This window comes from Myotis myotis, unplaced genomic scaffold (assembly GCF_014108235.1).
Source record: "Myotis myotis isolate mMyoMyo1 unplaced genomic scaffold, mMyoMyo1.p scaffold_m19_p_12, whole genome shotgun sequence".
NCBI classification, from domain to species: Eukaryota; Metazoa; Chordata; class Mammalia; order Chiroptera; family Vespertilionidae; genus Myotis; species Myotis myotis.
This window is the reverse complement of record NW_023416316.1, coordinates 1,933,103-1,955,162: the sequence shown is the minus strand read 5'-3', so window position 1 is coordinate 1,955,162 and position 22,060 is coordinate 1,933,103. Positions and strand designations below refer to the sequence as shown.

Below are 22,060 nucleotides of genomic sequence, written 5' to 3'. Positions count from 1 at the left end.
CTAATCTAGAGACAGGAAGTAGTCAGTGGCTGCCTGGGAATGGGGGAATGGGAAGAAATGGGAGAAGGTTTGGGGTTACTTCCTGAAGTGATGAAATGTTCTAAAATTGTGGTGATGATTGCACAACTCTGTGAATACACTAAAATCATTAAATTGTACATTTTAAATGGGTGAATCGTATGGCATGGGGATTACATTTCAATAAAACCATCACCTAAAATTAATCAATCCCTCAAACAGATTGTCAAACTGCAGCGGGAAGGCTGGGGAGGGTTGGGGGGCAGGAGGGAGGGGGATAAGAGATCAACTGAAGGACTTGTATGCATGCATATAAGCATAACCAATGGACATAAGACACTGGGGGGTAGGGGAGGCCAGGGGATTGTCAAGGGCAGGGGGAAAAAATAAATAAATAAAAAAAATCAATCAATCAATGAGCACAAGAAGAGGCCTCGAGGTTCTTTTCATACCAGAAAGTGGGAAAGCACCAAAGGGCTCCAGGGTCACCTCAAAAGGAACCCGGAAACATGGAGCTTTCACCAGTCAGGGATGGGACCTGGGCATCATCAAGAATACCGCCGTGAGCTAGACCATCGCAAACTTAAATGCACGCGTTCAGAATATTTTAACCACCTCAGTTCCTCAGAGCAGAGGATGCCTGGACACACTCACTGCTTCGGTGTCTGGAAAATAAAGGGAGAATGAAGCGCTGCCCCTGGCTTCCCTGAGAACTGCAACTTGGGATAACCACACGCTGACAAGGGGAAGTTCTCTGTCACAGGTAACGCAGGAAGAGTGACAGAGAATGAGGATGGCACCCTTTCACAAGCCCTAATGAGTTAATGGGCCCAGGCAATCACCACCAACAGCTATTAACATCATCGAAAGGGACCGGTGCCCCTTGATGGAAGCCCACGGCATCACCTATGGAGCATTCTCTAAATACAAAAACCCCAAATCCTAGTCCGCCTCTGATTCACAGGAAACTCAAGGGACAGAGGCGCACAGTAAACAAGACTGCACAGGTAGAATCAGCGAAGTCCAGAATGTAGGGGACTTTTAGGAGCAATAACTCTTTCTAAAAACACAAGTAAGTTGCAAGGAGAAAACTAGAGAGGAGGGGAAACTGTAGACATCCTGTATAATAAAAGGGTAATATGCAAATTGACCCCAAGGCCAGGAAGGACCAGTCACCACGATGCACACTGACCACCAGGGGGCAGATGCTCAATGCATGAGCTGCCCCCTGGTGGTCAGTGCACTCCCACAGGGGGACCTCCGCTTGGCCACAAATCTGGCTGACGGCTGTGAGCACAGCAGTGATGGCAGGAACCTCTCCCGCCTCCTTGGCAGCGCTAAGGATGTCCACCTTGGCTTAGGCCAGCGTGGGGAGCGGGCCTAAGCTGCAGTCAGACATGCCCCGAGGGCTCCTGGGCTTCCAGAGGGATGTCTGACTGCAGCTGAGGCCTGCTCCCCGGGGGATCAGGCCTAAGCTGGCAGGTGGACATCCCCTGAGGGGTCCCAGCTGTGAGAGAGCACAGGCCAGGCTGAGGGACCCCCCCCCCCCCCGAGTGCATGAATTTTCATGCACCGGGCCTCCAGTATATTATATTAATGAACTGTAGTATGGATTTCCCTTGGATCCTGAATTGAAAAACTGTTTAAAAGCAGCCAACTACACCCTGCAGGCCAAATCCAGCCCCGGCCTTGCTTTTTGGAAGGCCCTCAAGGTAAGAATGCTTTATTAAAGAAAATTTAAATTTAAAATGTAAAGCAAAAATATGCAATGGAGACTATATATGTAGCCTGAGAAGCCTAAAATATTCACTCTCTGGCCCTTTACAGAAATAGTTGGTCTTGTTCGAAGCTATGTATCACACTATTTTCAGAGGAAAGGAGGTGGTGGCTGGGTCTGCTTCCAATTAGCCAGGGAGCAGGTGGAGACCCAGAAGAAACAGGACTAGCCGCCAGAGGACACCTGTGGGAGCCCTGTGATGAGGCTTCATTACATGATTCTCTTTTTTCGGCAAATGTTTGAAATTTTCATCCAAAATTTAAAAAATAGGCTGAGTGAGGAATAAAAAGAGATGGCTTATTTGAAATGCCAGTGTGGCAGACAGCAAGGTGCCCCACAATATCTGTTCTTCCTTATGAACAGAATTTTACTGGGCATGTGTCTAGGTCAGGTAAAATGTTAAGTGACAGTTTTGTGAGGCCTGTGACGAAGTGCTCTTAAATGGAGAAGGCACAGCTTCCTGCTCCCTCTCTCCTTGCTGGGTGGAATGTGGTCCTAATGAATGGAGGGGCAGCAGCCATAATGGACCATGAGGTAGAATCCATGTGCAAGAACGGCAAGATAGCAATGGCAGAAGACTACGCCCTGACCATACGTGAAACTGTCATATTAGCCACAACGGCTGGTCCCTGGGCCTCTCATATATGAAAGAGAAATAATAAAAGAGAAAAAATAGATTTCTAGTAGTCAAACCTAATCCTGATACAGTCAGGAGAACATTTCTTTCAAAATACTCCTGTTACACAAAGTAAATCTGGTGCACAAGCCCAATTTTGGGTAGTGACAGAACTGCAGATATTCCAAAGGTCCCCCGCCGCCACCCCAAGGTTCTCAGTATGAGGCTTTAAAACTAAATAACAATGTTGTGTGAATAGGGGAAGTGGGGAGGCCAGGGAAAGTCTCAGGCCTGCAGAGGAGACCCCCTAGAACAGCCGTGGGCAAACTATGGCCTGCGGGCCGATGAAATGAATAAAACTAAAAAAAAAAAAAAAAAAAAAAAAAAAAGACCGTATCCTTTTATGTAATGATGTTTACTTTGAATTTATATTAGTTCACACAAACACTCCATCCATGCTTTTGTTCCGGCCCTCTGGTCCAGTTTAAGAACCCATTGTGGCCCTCGAGTCAAAAAGTTTGCCCACCCCTGACCTAGAAGGTCTGTGAGGAGGACAGAGCAGAGCCCAGGCCGAGATAAGAAGAAAGCTGCAATGTAAATGGTAAAGTTAGGAGGAACTGGGGTGTAGGTTTCGAAAGGACAACCTGGGGTATGTGTTTGACCTGGAGGAGCTCGGCCCACACAGCCAGCCCTAGGCTGGGCAGGTCGCTGAGAACAGGAAAGTGAAGGCCTTTACATTCCTTCCTGGGAGAGTCACTGTGTCTCTGTGCCTTGGGCGGCCACAGGTAAAACACTGCCTGGGGCAGATCAGGTAATAGCAGAGGTTTATCTTTTAACCTGAGATTTGTGAAATTACATGGGAAAGAGCCACAAATCCTTGTGAAGTTGGTAAATGGGAGCTGTTGTAGAAACGAACATTTCTACAGTCACCAGTACTTACCCACCGTTCACTGGGCACCTAGCACTTACCAGGTATTTTATATGCACGATCTTACTGAAACATTCATCAGCTCTTCAGGACAAATATTTAAAAACCTACGTGAAACTCAGAGAAGTAACTTGCCCAAAGTTAAAGGGCCGAGTCACATTTATGGGGCAGTTAAATAATAAATGATACTCCCCATTCAGGGACAAAACAAAGTAATCCTGTTTGTTAAAAACACTTCAATCCTTTTAAAAAAAATTCCATTTAACAACTGAATGAGTTACATGAAAGATGGTGAGTCAGTTTAGAGGAATTTGCCAGCATCTCTCCTCTCTGTGGGATGACCACATGCCCATGAATGTACTGCACCTCTCTCAGCCCACGGAGGCTGTCACATAACTAGGACATGGGCTTATAAGGTGTCCTAAGCCTGAAGGGGACCTCGAGAGAGGCTGGTAGCCAGCTGACTTGGAGGTGGAGCATGTGAGTCCCTCAGCTGACCATGCTTCTCCTTCCTAGGGCGGCAGCTGAGGGCGATGTGGAGTGCAAAGGGCCTGGGGTCCAGCAGGCCTTGGGTGCAAATCTCGACCTCGCCACTGATGACTGGTCTGAGTCTCACTGTCCACACCCTTGAAGGGGCGACTATGACTACTTTGGAGAGTTGTTATAAGCACTGAGTGGGTAGTAAGTGTTAGCTCTGTTACTATTAGACCTCAGCAACAAATGCCAACATTATAGAGTTTTGATGGTCCTGCTGCCTTTACTGACTCTAACTACAAAAAGCTTCCCACAATGCAGGCCAATTCCTGCTCCTGCTTCAGGCTTTTAGTCTGTCTGCCTCTCCTGGGGGAAGTGTCTCTGACCATCCTGAGAAAGGAAGCTCAGCTGTACACCCAGGGCACACAGGCCATTTCTTCTTTGCAGCACCCGTCCTGGTTATAATGACAGAACTACAGTTCTTGTGTGCTGTCCTTGGCCGCTTCAGACTGTAAGCTCCGCCAGGTCAGGGACTGTGAGTGTTGCTTGTCACTGCATTCCCAGCTCTATCACACTACCCGGCACACAGGGAGCTCTTGATAAATGTTTCTTGAATAAATGAAACAAAACTGAGTTTTTACAGAGCACTTCACCTAGAAAATATCTGTTTCGGTTAAAATATTTTTAAACAATTGTGGAAAAGTTATTTGCTTTTAGACACTGAAAGGTTCATAATCTATAGTTCCCCTCCCTACCTCTCATCCTGGTCAATATGAGAAATCAGAGAAATTTTTCTATCACCCCATACAGTGGTGGTGTAATGATTCCACAAAGGAGAGTCTACTTAGGAATGTCACAACGAAACTCTCTATTTTGGACGTTTTCACTTGTTTTGAACATCTCATCATAATCAACTTGGTAGAGGGAAACCTTAACAATGTCACCTGAAAACTAACAATGTCCAATAACAGCATTTCCAGAGCCTGGACAGGAAGACAGGGCTGTGTGAGCCAGAACCCCAGCCTCCGCTGACAGAGTGTGGCCCAGGCCAGCTCTCACTGTGCCCTGCTGGCTGCAAAGAGCTGCTGGGAAGATCGAATGGGATGGTGTATGTGACTGACCTTGATTGTGGAATGTGATGTAAGTTCTTACACAACAGCCACCCTGGGCTGCACCCTTAAGTCTCACTGCCAAACAGATAACGTAGGACCTAATCACTTTGGAAACGAAGGGAATCTGGGAGCTATTGGAGAAATTTTGATGTCATCTAGTCTGGACGCCCTCTAAATAAACTCCACAAGGTCCCAGCAGACACAGGGCCCTGCACGGGCTCGAGGTGGGCAGCACTGCCTTCCCAGCCACCGCAGCTCATGCTGGAGCAGTTGGTGATGCTAAGCAACGGTGTCTTAACCTTCCCTCTGAAATGTTTACCCGTGGGGGTCCTGACTATTCTCCAGAGCTTCTGGGGAACGTTAACTAAGAGCCGCTTTCAGGAATCTGACACATGGCTGAGTGGGGAGAAATTCATTTTGACCTAGGGTAAGTACCTCAGCTATAATTTTGGATGGAAAGGTCTAGAAAGGAGGAGGACACACTTTTTTTTTTCAAGCCAAGAGATCTGTTTAGGCATCTGTCTCACACCACATAATTAATAATCAACAGCAGCTAAGGTTTGATATGTGACAAGTAATGCTCTAAGAGCTTTGCTTGCATTAACTAATTTAACCCCTCTTACCGCACTGTGACACATGGTACCGTTATCATACCCAATTTATAGGTGAGTTAACTTAGGTACAGAGCACTCGAGTCAACTGCTCACGTTCACACACTACAGCTGATCGATGTTTCTCTCTCATCGATGTTTCCAACTCTCTATCCCACTCCCTTCCTCTCTGTAAAATATCAATAAAATATATTTTTTTTTAAAAAATAAAGGTGGAAAATAGGTTATTCATCCAAAAAATAAAGCTGGATCCTTACCTCATGTCATAGATAAGATCTAAGCATTTTTAAAGCCTAAAACTATAGAAGGATAAAGGCACTTTTGTAATATTAGACTGGGGAAAATGGGAAACTATAGAGGAAAATATTGAACAGATTTGACTGCATGAAGCGGTGAACCTGGGCTCCAAACCTGGCCAGATCCCAGGCTACTCCCCCGTCCCACTACATTTTGATGGTCTCACATAACAGCAGGGCCTCCCCTCCCACTGCTCACAGCCTAGTCCTCACCTCCAGGCCCTCCCCCTACATTCTGCCTTGCTCCTCATGCTAGGATGCATTTTCTCAATAATCCCAGATCCTGTGGCCTTTGCTCCCACCTTCACTAGGATCCGTAATGTCCTATGATGCTGTTTCTGACTCCCCTGGGAAGTAGGTTCTCAGACCACATCATGGACTTCAAACACAGACAATTTCCTTTCCTATGCATCTCCATCCTGCTTTTCTACAAGGGATCCAGGAGTGTTTAGGACATGAAAAGGAAGCGGCTGACATGCTGGGCGTCTTGCTGAAAGTCAACGCAAAACCATTTCCACTGCATTTTGTCCGGCTGGCCAGCACGCACAGCCAGAGCTTTCACACAAAGCCACGCTGAAGACTTAATCAACGCTCGGTGAAGGCCGCTTGCTCTGGCAGCTTTTCCGACGAGAGGGAGATGAGTTCTCCCAAGGGTGGACGAGCCCTTCGTACCACAGAGAATGACACAGCTACCAGGCAGAGCACACTGACCCCAGAGACGCTGAGAGACGTTTACTCTAATTCACTAGGTTTTCGGGACAAGTTCTTTTGTGATGAACACCCAGCAAGGAGGCTGCTCCAGGTCCCTGCCCAAGACCGCCTGGCACCGACCATACCTTCACTCCGTCCAGCACAGCCTTGATGACCCCCTTCACCGTTGTCACCATCTCTTTATCTTCTGAGTTCACACCTTCTAGCATCACTTGGTCCGACCAGCGAATGAGATTGGCGAGGCTTTGGTACACTCGGCTATAGCAGGACGAAAGGGCCAAGCTAGAAGGCAGAGAAGATTTTTTAAAAATCGGAAAAATCTAAAGCATGAGATCGCTGTAAGATAGCCGCTTAGCAAAGAGCCCGGTTGTCAGTGTACAACCCACACCTCCCTTGATAAACAAACTTTTCCTCCCTGAACCCATCTCCTTCAGCCAATAAAAACCTGGGGAGTGTTATATTCTAGTCTGTTATATGTATTTTTCACTTCCCAAATATAACACATAAAGATTCCATCACGATCATTAATATGCTGTTTCAAACTTTACATCCTCCATGAGATTCTGACAATGCCCTCAGTGAGTCCCCCCCCCCGGAGCTGCTAATCACCAACAGGGTCAAAGCGCCACACTCTTCTTGACGTCTTGTGTCCTGTTTGGAATTAGACTTAATTTTAAGTCAGGGGTGTTGTAAGGAGCCCACAGGCTTGTGGAATTTGAACAGGCAGGATCCTTTAAAGAAACAGCCTTTAAACATGAAGTCCAAGCAGATCTGTAATTGACTAGAATTCCCCTGCACTACCACATGGCTGTGATGCAGAGGAACGCATTAGTGAAGAGTATTTCAAAAAAGACAAATCTGCCCGGCCAACGTGGCTCAGTGGTCGAGCGCTGACCTATGAACCTGGAGGTCACGGTTCAATTCCGGTCAGGGCACCTGTCTGGGTTGCAGGCTTGGTCCCCAGTGAGGGGTGTGCAGGAGGCAGCCAATAGACGATTCCCTTTCATCATTGATGTTTCTCTCTCCCTCTCCCTTCCTCTCTAAAATCAATAAAAACATTTTTTTTTTTAAAAAAAAAAAAGACAAATCTGAGGTGAGGAGACCTGCAGGGGACACATATCTAAACATGCAATTCTTTGTCCAAAAAATGAGCATGTTCAAAAATTAAAGAAATTTTGGATATACTCGATGGAGATTTTCACACATATTTGAGTGATGATTCCATTGATTCCACAGATGATGCTGAAAAGAAAAATTTTCCCATTGAATTTCTTAATAGTATTATTCCTTCGGGAATGCCGTGTCATAAATTAAAATTGAAAGTGGTTGCAATCATCATGCTATTGAGAAACCTCAATAGTAAATGGGGTCTTTGTAATGGTACCAGATTTATTATCAAAAGATTACAACCTAACATTATCAAAGCTGAAGTATTAACAGGATCTGCAGAGGGAGAGGCTGTTCTGATTCCAAGAATTAATTTGTCCCCATCTGACACTGGCCTCCCATTTAAATTGATTCGGCGACGGTTTCCCGTGATGCCAGCATTTGTGATGACTATTGATAAATCACAAGGACAAACTCTAGACAAAGTAGGCATATTCCTATCTGAACCCGTTTTTGCACATGGTCAGTTATATGTTGCTTTCTCTCGAGTTTGAAGAGCATGTGATGTTACAGTTAAAGTTCTAAGTACTTCATCACAAGGGAAATTAGTCAAGCACTCTGAAAGTGTTTTTACTCTTAATGTGGTGTACAGGGAGATATTAGAATAAGTTTAATCACTTTATTAGTCATTGTTTGCATCACTGTTGTTTTTATATCATGTTTTGTTGTTTTTGTCGTTTTTATATCATGCCTCTGTTGTTGTTATATCCTTTTGTTACTGTTTATTTATTAATAAATTTATATATTATTTTCATATACATTTTACTAATTTCCTTTCATCTCTCACACTTCTATTATAGAGAAAGGGCAAACAGCAATATTAAAATATCTCCACTAATTCCCTTTTTTAAAAAAATATATTTTATTTATTTTTTACAGAGAGGAAGGGAGAGGGATAGAGAGTTAGAAACATCGATCAGCTGCCTCCCACACACTCCCCACTGGGGATGTGCCCGCAACCAAGGTACATGCCCTTGACCGGGATCGAACCTGGGACCCTTGAGTCCGTAGACCGATGCTCTATCCACTGGGCCAAACCAGTTAGGGCAATTAATTCCCTTTTAATGTGCACGAATTTCGTGTACCCAGCCACTAGTCTGGGAAATAAAGACAGTGTTTGCTGTGCCTCCCAGAAAAGAAAACTGCACTTGCCGGCCAGGTTCTGGGAGCAGCTCCTGAGAGCACAGTCTCGGGGCCCCACCCATGTCGTGTCAGGAGGACGGAGACTCAGACGCGCCTCTGAGCAGGTACCAGGCGCCGCCGGCAGGCAGCCCCCGCCTCTCAAGGAACAGCCCCTGCTGGCCTTTCACTTACCACACATTTAATGCGGCTTTTCTCTCCCTGCTCAACGGCAAATCCGCATCAAGCTGCTGCCTAACCTCCCAGAGGAAAGTGCACTCCAGCAGCGAAAGCATCGCCCACAGAAGCTGCTGGGCCCAGCTGCCTCCACCCGCACCGCTCCCAGGGACGGCGTGCCATCTGGGAGATCCTAGCTTGACTTGGTTCAGTGTCTCACCAAGCTGTGCTCTAAGGGGCTCTTCTCTACCTTTTGTGTCACCATCTGAGCAGCTGAGGCTCTAACAGGCTGGATGCTGACAGGACTTAATGTCATAATACACTACGTGACCCTAGGGTGCAGGAGAGGAGGGTGCCAATCCCTGTGATTATTGCCAATGAACTAATACAAAACGACCCAGGCTGCACGGGCTGTCCCTAGTGATGGCAGAGCTCATCCTCCCTGTGCGGTCTCCTGAGGAACAACGAGCCATAGCTGAGGGGCAGGGAGAGGGCGCCTTTCCCCTGTCGAGAAGCCTTAGTGTCGGGCATAGCCAAGGGCTTCAGAGCGACTCACCTGTGCGGGGTGCCAGGTTCGTTCTGCACCAGGGGTAGGATGGCCTCTAGCACCTTGCTGGCCGACCCGGGGAGCATCTCCAGCACCTTCTTGTCAATGGCCATTTTGTCCACAATGGTCTTAAAGTAGCGCAAGGCACTGACCACCTCCTTCTCTTTCTCCTCCAGCTTGCTCAGGTTCTGAAAGGAAATGTTAAGCAGAAGGAAGGAGAGACATTAAAGGGAGCTATTTTATAAAAAATAAAATAAAATTTCCTGTCAACTATTTTGAGATTGATGCAAATGGCAAAAGGCTTCTTGCTGCAGCAGCCAAGCCACATTAGCGTTCTAAGGACCGCAATCAGGACACAGAGGCTAGACCTGAAGGAAAAAGAGGGGGATTGGACCAAGAAGGGCTGTGCAGAGACTCCTGAAATCCCTTCCCGGAAGAGACTGCTGGCCGGAGGCCTCCTCCGCCACCCTGACACAGCACACTGATCTTGTGAAGTGCAGCGAGGACTGAACTGCCGATGCTGTAGGAATGGGAGAGAGCTGACAGCTAAGTCCCAGGCACTTATCTATCCAGTAAATCTAATCACGACACCCAGGCCTTTCCAGGATCCCGGGGGCTGTGTGAGACTGGTTGGAGGCCTTGTGTTCACACCCATTCTCCCAGAACTCCTCACAAGATTCCTACATTCAACCCAGAGACGCAGCCCCCTCCCAAAGAAGTGCCGGGCTCTCCCTCCGAAGGACCTGGAGACCCAGGGTTAGAAGGAGTGGAGCTGGGGTGAAAGTGTGTAAAAGCGGAGCAGACAGACACGACCCCATCACAGCTCGAGCAGCGAGTGCGGCTGGCACTCCTGGTCCCGCTGCCCTGCTCCTGAGGAAAGCCCACCTCAGAGGACGAGAAAACAGCCCTGTGCCTCCCGGGGTCAGGGTCCCACGCAATCCTCCCCTGGACTGCGGTGCCTGCGGTCCGTGCAGCGGGTGGCACACCTGGTGATTCCTTTCTCTAGACCGGCCCCACCGTCAGTGGCCCAGGGCCCAGCCGCCTGGCAGGGGAAGGGAAATCAAGGCTAACCTATGAAACAGACAAATCCCCAAGCAGACCATCTACTCAAGTAGAACTGATGACACGTCAATGCGAATGCAGAGTGGCCTGTAGGAGGGGACACCGCCTGTGGCCTCTCTGAGGTCCGGGGAAGACAGAAAGAAAGCAATCGTGGGCAAGAGGGTAATTTCTAGAAAAAGTTGATTTCAACAATAATCTGTAAACAGATAATTAAATAATATATACTAAAAAGTGATGACTCTGACTGCCTCTTTTTCTCTAAAATGATGAAGAACGTCATTTCAAATAAAAAATTCAATAGTGGAAGCAACTAAGATGGCGGCATAGGTAAACACCGGGAAATTGTCGCCTCACACAACAATTGAAAATTACCCTAAAGGACTGAGCAAACATCATCCAGAACAACAGGAAGGCTGGCCGAGTGTAAATTCTACAACTAGAAGGAAAGAAAAGCACGCTGAGAGCCAGAGGCGCTGCGGAGGTGAAGTGCAGAGGTACGGCGGCTCGCGCGCGCGAGGAAAGGGGGTAGCACCTGAGGACGCGGCTGTCTTTTTGAATCACAGGCTCCTGACTGCTCTGAACTCCGGTTCCGGGAAGTCTCTGGGGACCCAGGTCTCATACGGGGAGAGGCTGGTCTGTCCGGCAGCGGGCGAACTTGAGGGCGGCTTTCCCTCAGAGGTGCTTGCAGCCGTTACCGGGACACTGAGACGCGCGACTCCGGGCGGAGAATCGGCCATAGCTGCTTCTCCGTCCTTTGACTCCCTGAGACCCCGCCCCACCCAGGCTGCGGCAGAGGCTTTTGCATGTGAATGTACCTAACTGCAGCCGAACCAGGCAGACCCTGAACTTCCAAGAGAAGGCCCAAGGCCCCGCAGCGGCTTGCATTGATTCACAGCTGAGCCTCTTCGTGGCTCCTGCTGTGTGGCCTCAGGCAGAGGCTGAATTAGCACCTCCTTAGATCCAGGAGCCACTGTACCCAGTGGTCAGAGGGGGTCCATCCAGACTGCAACTCCTCAGATCCATAAGGGACACACTCAGGGAGCAGACTCAGTGAGCACCAAAGCCCCACTGAAGCAAGTCTTGCCCCAGAAGGGTGTCTTCAGCACAGAAGTTCTCCCACTTTAGACACAGCTGATTCTCACAGCCAATTGGCCTGGAGGTCAATTCCTCCCAGTGATTCTACAACAACCAAGGCACCAAGAGTGCACCAAGAGTGTCCACCCCAGGTAACTGGGGAGGCTGAGCTACTGGGCCCTACAGGACACCTGGCGCACAGGGCCACTCTATCAACACAGGGAAGCTGCCAAAATGCGGAGACAAAGAAACAGGTCACAAATGGCAGAAATGGAGGAAAGCAAACGATTGGATATAGAGTTCAAGGCCACGTTTATAAGGTTTTTCAAGAATTTTATGGAAACCGCCGATAAATTTAATGAATCCCTCAATAAGTATAGTGAGACCATGGAGGACATGAAAAAGGACCAACTAGAAATTAAGCATACACTGACTGAAATAAAGAATAATTTACAGAGATCCAGCAGCAGACAAGAGGATCTCAAGAATCAAGTCAAAGATTTGAAATACAAAGAAACAAAAAATACCCAACCGAAAAAGAAAAAAGAAAAGAGATTCCAAAAATATGAAGATAGTGTAAGGAACCTCTGGGACAACTTCAAGCGTACCAACATCAGAATTATAGGGGTACCAGAAGGAGAGAGAGGGCAAGATATTGAAAACCTTTTTGAAGAAATAATGACAGAAAACTTCCCCTACCTGGTGAAAGAAATGGACTTACAAGTCCAGGAAGCGCAGAGAACCCCAAACAAAAGGAATCCAAGGAGGACCACACCAAGACACATCATAATTAAAATGCCAAGAGCAAAAGATAAAGAGAGAATCTTAAAAGCAGCAAGAGAAAGACAGTCAGTTACCTACAAGGGAGTACCCATACGACTGTCAGCTGATTTCTCAACAGAAACCATGCAGGCCAGAAGAGACTGGCAAGAAATATTCAAAGTGATGAATAGCAAGAACCTGCAACCAAGATTACTTTATCCAGCAAAGCTATCATTCAGAATAGAAGGTCAGATAAAGAGCTTCACGGATAAGAAAAAGCTAAAGGAGTTCATCACCACCAAACCAGCATTATATGAAATGCTGAAAGGTATTCTTTAAGAAGAGGAAGAAGAAAAAGGAACTCTTACCATTTGCCACAGCATGGATGGAACTGGAGAGCGGATAAATACCACATGATCTCACTCATTTGTGGAATATAATGAACAACATAAGCTGATGAACAAGGACTGATCCAGAGACGGAGAGGCATTGATTGGACTGTCGGGACTTGGAGGGAAGGTAGGGGAGGGTGGGGGTAAGGGGGAAAGATCAACCAAAGGACTTATATGCAAGCATATAGGCCTAATCAATGGACATGGACAACGGGGGGGTGAGGGCATGAGCGGGGGTGGGGGGGGTGGGGGGTAGAGGGTAACGTGGGGACAAGGACACATATGTAATATCTTAATCAATAAAAAATATATTAAAAAAAATTCAATAGTGGAGGCACTTATTTAGTGGGAATATCAACAGAAAAACATATAACTGGGATCAAGAAATCAATAGTGCCTTTAGTCAGACGACTGTCAAAGGTCCGATTTAATTTCTCTCAATGGGTACTTCCCAAGGCGTTCTGTAGACACGAAGACAGAGTTCTCCATGGGGAGAGGGAGCACCCCGAGTCCCGCCATCGAGCCTCTCTGCCCTTTCTCCAAGCCTCTCTTTACTTTTTTAAAAAAAAAATATTTTATTGATTTTTTTTACAGAGAGGAAGGGAGAGGGGTAGAGAGTTAGAAACATCGATGAGAGAGAAACATCGATCAGCTGCCTCCTGCACACCCCCTACTGGGGATGTGCAAGCAACCAAGGTACATGCCTTGACTGGAGTCGAACCTGGGACCCTTCAGTTCGCAGGCCGACGCTCTATCCACTGAGCCAAACCGGTCAGGGCCAAGCCTCTCTTTTCACTCCAACATACCTGTTTATTTACTGCCTCTTCCTAGAGGCTGGGCACTTGCTTCCCTACCTCAGGACAAGAGCTGCCTGCTTCACCGCCCCCACCAGGGCCTCAGGAACCCGAGTGTGAAGGAATCAAGGCGCCTGGGGACACCAAATGTGCCTGGAATCATGGCTGGCCAGCCTCGCTAGAGGACTGTGACCACAGCCCGGCCATCTCAGATCAGGACGTGGGAGGAGCCCGCCACAATGAAATGTGGGGAGGAAGCAGGAGACACTTCAAGAGGTTTGCTGGGGAGCATGGGGCTGCCCTGAAGCCAGGAGCCACCCAAAAGGGGCCAGGCGCTTCAGAGCAAAAAGAACTTTCCCGTCCTTTGTAGGAAGATCAAATGAGCTCGCAAAGAGCCGGGCACCCTGGGCTCCTAATGAAGGAGTGACAACTTAGCAGAATCAGGTTTCCTCCATTAACTTCCCGGCAAATTCCACTCCCAGATTAAAGGCCTCTGAGCACTGCATTCCCCTCGCCTGCAGCTGTCAACTGGCTTCTTGCAAAAAAGCAGTCAGTCAGGGAGTTCCAATGGGCTCTAGGTGAGCACTCCCTACAAGCAGGACCCCGAGGCGTGGCTTTGCTGGAGCTCCCAGCCCAGAACCTCCGTGGGCAAACGCATCCTCCTGCGGTGCCTGCCATGGGGGACGGGTACCACCATCGCCCAACAAACCTGGCAACTACAGGAGGGCAGCGGTACTGCGGAGGGCATCCGAAGCCACCACTGGGCTTGGGACCAGTGGGCTCCAGGCTCCTCATCCGCACAAGGGGGAGGAGAATTCCTGCCCTGGGGATCAAGAGGTTGGTGTGGGGACCGAATGAGAATGCATATGGAAATATTTCGTAACATTTAAGGGAAAAACAGATTTGATGGGGGAAAACTTGGGCCAGACTCCCAACTCTCTGTATATTAGGAATAATAAAAGCACATGGTTATGGTGAGGAGTAAATAAGACAGCATGTAAAATCACCCAGGACAGAGGCCGTCCAGCAGCTGCAGATGAATCTGAGTGTATGTATCGACCCCGAGCTGCAACTTCCCATGTATTTAAACAGGAAAGCCATGCATATAAACTGCAATAACAAGGCAATGTATATGGAAATATTCCTTAAGTACTGAGAGCTAATAAGTAATAAATAATTAATGTAATAAATGTCAGACTTATTGTAAGATTTCTCTGACAGTCTTCCAAGTTCACACACTCTGGCAGCTTCCCAACACGTCCAGTCCTGTCTTACACAACAGCCGTACTCACGCTGTCTCATGCAGGTGGCTTGGGGCAGAGCACAGTATTAACTCAGCCCTTCTTAAAGGGCGGCGATCAAAAGCCGAGCAACATTCCTCCTTCGGTAAAGATCACACCGCCGCTCCCCGCTACAGAACGGGTTTTCCGCTGCGCTGCACTGGCGTTCTGGGGGGGTGATTCTTTGTCTGGGAGCTGGGGGCTGTGCTATGCACTGAGGGATGTGTATCAGCATCCCAGGCCTCTTCCCACCAGACCCTGTAGCTCCTGCTTCGCCTTCCTAGTTGTGACAACCAAACACGTCTCCAAACATTGCCCAATGTGCCCTGGAGTTTACAGGAAGCCCCGCTAAGTGAAGGGCACTTTAGCATGCAATCTCTCCCCCGTCCCCCCACCCCCCGTGACCTCTCTTGAAATAAGGAAGAAAGGGGAGGGAATTCCAAGAACTGAGTGGCTGAAGCAGTCTCTTATCGGAGCTCACTGGGAGAACACAGTTGTGAGTAAATCATTTTACCCTGTGCTGCCTGGACCAGTGTTAGATGACACGGACACACTGCCTGGACTTCAGGAAGAAATTCAGCTCCAAGAGGCTGCTACACAGAGCGCCATAAAAAATAACTGGTGCAGACCAAATCTACTTTATTCCTCTTCTTCAATCTGGAATTTGGATCAATCTGGCAAACACTCAACATTTCACGCTTACTCTTCAGCCTCCTGTTGTTAACAGATGGGGCAGGAAAAAGGATTGTTCAACAAAAGACTTAGATTTAAGACCTTTATTTCCTCCACTTTTAACTAGGATTTTAAGGTATTTTGCTGAACATGAAAACAAAAATAGATACACTGGCAAATTCAAGAATGATGTTTACATAGCAGGGCAGGGCTTTGCCAGTGGCGCTGAATTGATGATGGCCGTGGGCCCTGGCAATCACAGAGGATTAAGGGCCTACTAGTATTTGTCCACAAGCCTTGTTTTTAGTTCATATTGCTAAAATTGATTTTGTTTTTATGTTTAGTTATGTGTGGGGTTAACATTTACGTTTGAGAGATATTGAAATGTAAACTCTGGCTTCCATAAACAGGAAAGGTGGCACCTCGAGTTTTGACTCAGATGTCAGACAACCTTGTTCAAATCTCAGCTCCACCATCCTCTCTGTGCGCCTTTCACCAAACATTTAATATCTCTGCAGCCTCAGCTTCCTTTTCTGCAAAGTAAGCCTCCACCTTCCAGGGTTGTTCTGAGGGTTAAGCAAGAGAACAAGAGTGAAGCACTCTGCATGGGGCTAAGGAAAGGCTGATAAATGTCAGTGGCCCAAAGCAGCCTGGCTCTCAGAGCACTTGGGTCTGTGGCTGCTGCACCAACCAGTCTGACAGCACCAGGCACTTTAGGCGCACTTCCTTTCCTTTGCGATTCAGAGCATCTTAGCAGCTCAAGGGAAGAACAGCTGAGCTCGACAGGTGAGATCACTCACTTCCTCCAGAACCCGCTGGGCCCAAGCAGCACACCCAAACCAGCCCCAGAGAGGATCCCCGAGCTGTCACCATGGAAGACTGCACTCTCTCCAAAGACCAGGGGGGTTTGGATAAACTTACTTTTACCCAAAGTCCCTTGGACTATTTTCTGAACAATTAAGCCCACAATTGCCACCCAATTGAACACAATGATACTGTAATAGATGTTTTTCCATCCCCAAAACCATGGGCCAGGATTCTGCAGTAGAAGGCAAGGCAACCCCAATGTTCTTAACATCACACTGACCTTCTGCCTTTGAGACCTGGAAGCCACAGCACTGGTGGACATAAATTCTACTGCCTGCTGCTCCAGATCCAAGGGGAGAGGGTAGCCCTCTGGTAGAAATCTGTCTGTTGCCTCCTGGAAGAGAGGAAACCTGGATTCCTACAGAGCTTGAAATGGCCGTTTTAGGCTGAAGAAGGGGTTGATGAAATCAACAACTATGTCAACACATCTGCTTGACTGGCCCTGCTGAGGTGACTAGTGCTTGAGGACACCTCTGGTGTCAAGGATTTTGCATGTCTCAGAGCAAGGACGTTCTGGACATCACAAACGTCCCCGAGTGTGTGGGGCTCTCTAGGGCAGGGAGGCAGCACCTTGAATGTGAACATGATGCACTGAGCTGTTTTAAGTGCCCAGAGATGGCACATCCGGAAAAGGAGAACTGTTCTAGCCACTGAGCTCAACTCTGATTAACATGAGAAACACTCACACCCTACAGGCTCCCATGTCACAAGAGCGCGGGAGGCCCCCTGCAGCGTGGAACACTGTGGAGCAGGTGTCTGTGCCAGAGCTCAGTCCCCGGGAACGGCGTGCAGGACGCACACGCTCACTGCCGAAGCAGAGCGGCGCCAGAGGCAGCTTACTTTGCTCACAGGCTTCTCCAGAGTCTTCACAGACACGTCGGCCGGTTTTCCCTTCTTGGATGGTGTTCTCTTGATTTTGGGCGAGTGGAATTTGTCCATCAGCTTCATGGTGAAGGAGGAGAGATGAGAACGCTGGGAGTCTGGAAACAAAGAGGGTGCCGACTGTTAGAGGCAGGTGGGAACTTCACGCACCTTTCGTGGACATGAGCATCGTCTCAACGCGAATCTTCCCCCCAGCTGTTCAGAGCTACAAAGGAGAGGAATAGGGACCCCTTAAAACAATTCTGATAACATGTTTCAATATTCGCATTTTCCGTCTCTAGAGCAGGTTGTTTAGATCTGTGGAAGTCAAAGTCAGTCGAAATAAGTAGGGAAAAAGAATTGGCAAATATTCCCAAGTGTCCTTATGGAGTCTGTATGATGATCTAACCAAAGTTCGAGCAAGCTGGCCAAGGAGAATGAACACCAAAGCAGACTCACAAAAGTATAGGAGGCATGAACTAGAGAGAAAGGCCCTTTTGAAGCAACCTCTTCCCTCATCTTTTGGTTCAGGAGCTGCAACAAGTGACAGGGGCAAGGCCTCAGAGTTGGCAGTGAGGCTGAAATAGAAGTAAGGTGTTCAAAACCCTCTGGGACATAGTGAAAGCCTGGGTGGTTTTTTCCTGAGATCAGGTACAAGACTGGGGTGTCCATCCCTCTCACTCCTATTGGATGTTATACTCCAGTATTCCAGTAAAAGCCATCCAGATTGGGAAGGAAGATATAAGACTATCTCTATTTATAGATCATACGATCTTGTATGTGGAAGATCCCAAGCAAGCCACTAAAAAATTATTAGTACTAAGACATAAATTCAGTAAGGTCACGGGACATAAGATTAATATACAAAAATCAAATTCATTTTTATACAGTAGCAATGCATATTCCAAAATGAAATTTTAAAAAGCTTCCATTTACAATATCATCAAAAAGAATAAAATACTTAGGCATAAATTTAACGTAAGAAATACAAGACTTACACACTGAAAACTACTAGACATTGTTGAAAGACATTAGAGACAATCTAAATAAAAGGAAAGACAGCCCATGTTCACAAACCAAAAGACTTAATATTGTTAAAATGCCAAACACCACAAATTAATCTACAGATTCAATATAATCCTTATTAGAAACCCAGCTGGCTATTTGGGGGTGGGTGGGTAGGTTGGGGGCAGAAATTAGCAATCTAATCCTAATATTAATATGGAAATACAAGGGTCTCAGAATAGCCAAAACAATCTTGAAAAAGAAGAATAAAGTTAGAGGATTCACACTTCCTGATTTCAAGACTTACTACTACGAAGTTAGAGAAATCAAGACAGCATGGTACTGGCATAAGCAGAGGCATGTAGAACAACAGAGCTAATTGAGAATCCAGAAATAATCCCATGTGTCTATGGCCAATTGATTTTTGATAAGGATGTCAACACCATACAATGAGGGAATTAGTATTCTTTCAACAAATGGTGCTAGGAAAACTGGATATTCACATACAAAAGAATGAGTTTGGGCCCTTACCTCACACCATACACAAAAGTGAACTCAAAATGGATTAAAGACCTAAATTAAGAGTTAAAACTATAAACTCTTAGAAGAAAACATAGGGATTCAAAGTAGGTAAACTGAGGTGGTGTGATTTCTCCAGCTCCCCTCTGCCCTGTTCTTCCCCACCCAAGCTGGATGGGGCCTCTATACAGTTTATACTTCCTTCTTTACACTTCAAAATGAGGTGACTGATCTAATCATTCATGTGCTAGTTAAAAGAGTGAGCTTTGTAGGCACACTGTTTGGGTTAAAATAGTTCAAAGTCACTTCTCTAAGTCTGAAGTTTCCTTGTCTGGAAAATGGCACTGATAACACTTCTTGAGATGGCTAATGTGATGCAGATTAAATGAGAGGCTGCCAGTAGATACGGCCAGGCACCTGCTCAGTGCAGGGAGCTAACCTAACATGGTTTGGGTGAGTAGCAAGGCTGATGGAGCTCTAAGCGCTGATTTTACCAACTGCCTGCAGAAGTTGCATCAAGCTATGCTACTGTCCTGCACACTTACACACAGCCTGAGGAATGGAGGGCCTTACAAATGCCGTCCTCTTCCTCCAGCACTGACCAGAGGTCTCATCGGCCCTCACCTGTTCATCTGTTTCCCACCCTGTGCCTCCTCCTGCTCTGCGCCCGTTGCACTCCCCCTGCTGCTGGTCTCAGCAGCCTAAAGTCACAGCACATCCTTCTCCAGGTAGGTTCCAAGTCAGATGGGAGGTTAGAGCAATGTACTAACCTGTGACTTCCTCCCTGGCAAGTAAGACTGAAAGCAGGGCAAAGAACAACACACACAAATGGGGAAGCCTAGGCAGGATGCATGATTTCTTTGGTTTGCTTTGGTGGTCAAAGGTCTTCAGAGACATGGGCTGGGTGAGCCAACTCCCAACTCCTCCAGCCTGCTACCCCGAATTGCTATATGGGCAGGCATGGGGCTGAGGTGCTGGCCAGATTTACATCTGTGCCATCACAACCACGGGCAAACCAGGGTAGGCAAGCAAGGTGTGGAGGCCCCAAAATACCTCTCAGGTTCCTCCTGCACCTGCAGGGCTGGTTCTGATCACCACCGAGGACCAACTAAGGGCATCTCCCCCTGAGAGCAAACTGAACTCAGGCACAGCACTCCCTCTGCTCTGCCAGCGACAGCCCCAAGTTCTGTCTTGGGCACAGCTGGGACTCAACATCAGCATTTAAATAAAGTGCTGGGTCTACCAATAAATCTCTCCTCCGAGTACGTGACAGCCTCCCAACAGCCAGCTGTCGCACATGACATGACACCGCAAGTGGAGAAAGTAGGTTCTCTGTAATGACACCAACCCCCTCAGCTCTGGAACCAAGGACTGCACGAACCAGGGCAGATTCTAACTTGGAGGTTGCTTGTCACCTTTTCCTTGAAATAATGGGTTAGCAACACAGGTTACAGGTGACCTTGCAAGGTCATTCAAGCTGTGCCTCTGAGAGATGATAAAGCACAATGACCAGTGACAGCAGGTGGAAGAAAGCAACAGGGGCAGCTCTCTCAGGGTTATCTTGCACACACAGCAAGACACACACACACACAGCAACACACACACACACACACACACACACACACACACACACACTGGACGCCCCTCCTCCCACGTCCCTCACGCACATCAGTCATCTGGGGCAGGTGCTGACACTACGGCAGTGTGCCAGGTAAGCCTCCCCAACCACTCTCATGTTATCCCCTGACTATTCCCTTAGGAAGTTGCACTGCAGATTCTGTGTATGTGTGTCTTTGGAGATTTTTTAGCACTGAAATCAAAACAAAATTTTGGAAGATTTCATACGTACATATGCAGATGCTCCTTGACTTAGGATTGGGTTGCATCCCAATAAACCCAACAACAGGTCCCCAGGATTCTGACTTTTGTGCTTATCCCTTCCTTTTTGTGACAGTTTATCTCTAAGTATAGCTTAATGTGTAAGCCTGTGAGCTTCGCATACATGGTAGCAGATTGTAAATATTCTTATGCTCCCATGTTTCACTCTCCAGTAGGCCTGACAATTGCCCTGCGGAAGCAGAGGTAAGTGCTTTCATTCTTGGTGCTGTGCTGCCCTGTGTCCCGTAAGACCAGCTTTACCTATCCGCTCTCCTGCCAGCGGGCAATTGTTTCCAACTTTCTAAACAGCACTACCCTGAACACCCACACATGCCATCGGAACATGTGTACGTTTTCTCTGACCAGAATTGCTGGATGATAGAGCACATACTGCATTTAACTTTATGGATTCTCCACTTGGGTGTCCACTCTGTGGTCCCACTAGCAAGGGGCCAGTGGCTCCACACCCACCAACATGTGGGATTGCCAGACTCGCACACTTCCACACGGCCATGCTAACCAAAGGAAACGGAAGCCGCTTCACAGGAAAATGCCACCAGCCGGTGTCTCACTGTGACCTATCAGATCTGTGAGAGCGACTTCAAAGGTCACTGACAGAACTTAAGAAAACGAAGCCAGACTCACGCAGTGGCATTTACACCGCCGAAGGTCGTGAGCTCCCAATGACTAACCCATCTGCTGCTCATTTCTTCCAGAGAGTGTGGCTTCACAATTTGTGTAGAAATGGTCATGAGAACAGGCATTTCCTGGGGCAACCATCCCAGGCCTTCAGATGCATGTCCTCTACCAGAGAGAAGGAGAATGGCTGGAGGGGAGGCATTAGCTCACAGAATCAGGTCTCAACCAAAACCACACCAAAGCCAACCAAGTCCACCCCAAGTAGCCTGCCAGGTGTCAGCGTTTGGTGCGTACATTTTCAGCTTGCCCCTGGGCCAGGCTTAACAACCATCCCTGCCCGCAGCTGACAAATGTGCCATCAACTGGCCTTTCAAATGTCACTTGTGGCAGCAGCTGGGATCCCAACTTAGCACTGGTTTCTGTCGGGGCTCAATTTCACCCTGGATGGGGGTCAGGGTCACGGTGGACAACATTCTGGCAGTGCCCATCTTGATAAACGCCACACTGTCAGTTCCTCGTCTCCTACAGCACCCCGGGCACAGAGGTGTGCAAAGCTGGCAAGGACTCCATCTCTCCAACCCCACTCACCTAACCCATACCTACTCTCTCAAATGCATAAAAGGACAACCAGAGAGCAGAAGTGAGGACATTAGGAAGAACCTTTTTAAACACAAGGATTTCACATTTTCACTTATCTAGAAT

The 22,060-nt window shown here is 47.7% G+C and overlaps 1 protein-coding gene across 10 annotated transcripts in view; it reads right to left on the bottom strand.

Moving 5' to 3' along the window:
- RAPGEF1 (Rap guanine nucleotide exchange factor 1) overlaps positions 1 to 22,060 on the bottom strand; it is a 113,108-nt gene that overhangs the window by 43,625 nt on the left and 47,423 nt on the right. For 7 of the 10 annotated variants that reach the window (XM_036329291.1, XM_036329290.1, XM_036329292.1 and 4 more), the window contains exons 2-5: positions 17,297 to 17,436; positions 16,677 to 16,790; positions 9,563 to 9,741; positions 6,669 to 6,825 (exon numbers count right to left, since the gene is read on the bottom strand). In XM_036329291.1, coding sequence (XP_036185184.1) covers positions 6,669 to 6,825; positions 9,563 to 9,741; positions 16,677 to 16,790; positions 17,297 to 17,436 — 590 coding nt within the window. The remainder of the gene's footprint in view (positions 1 to 6,668; positions 6,826 to 9,562; positions 9,742 to 16,676; positions 16,791 to 17,296; positions 17,437 to 22,060) is intronic. The other 3 variants (XM_036329293.1, XM_036329295.1, XM_036329300.1) reach the window with 1 other exon arrangement.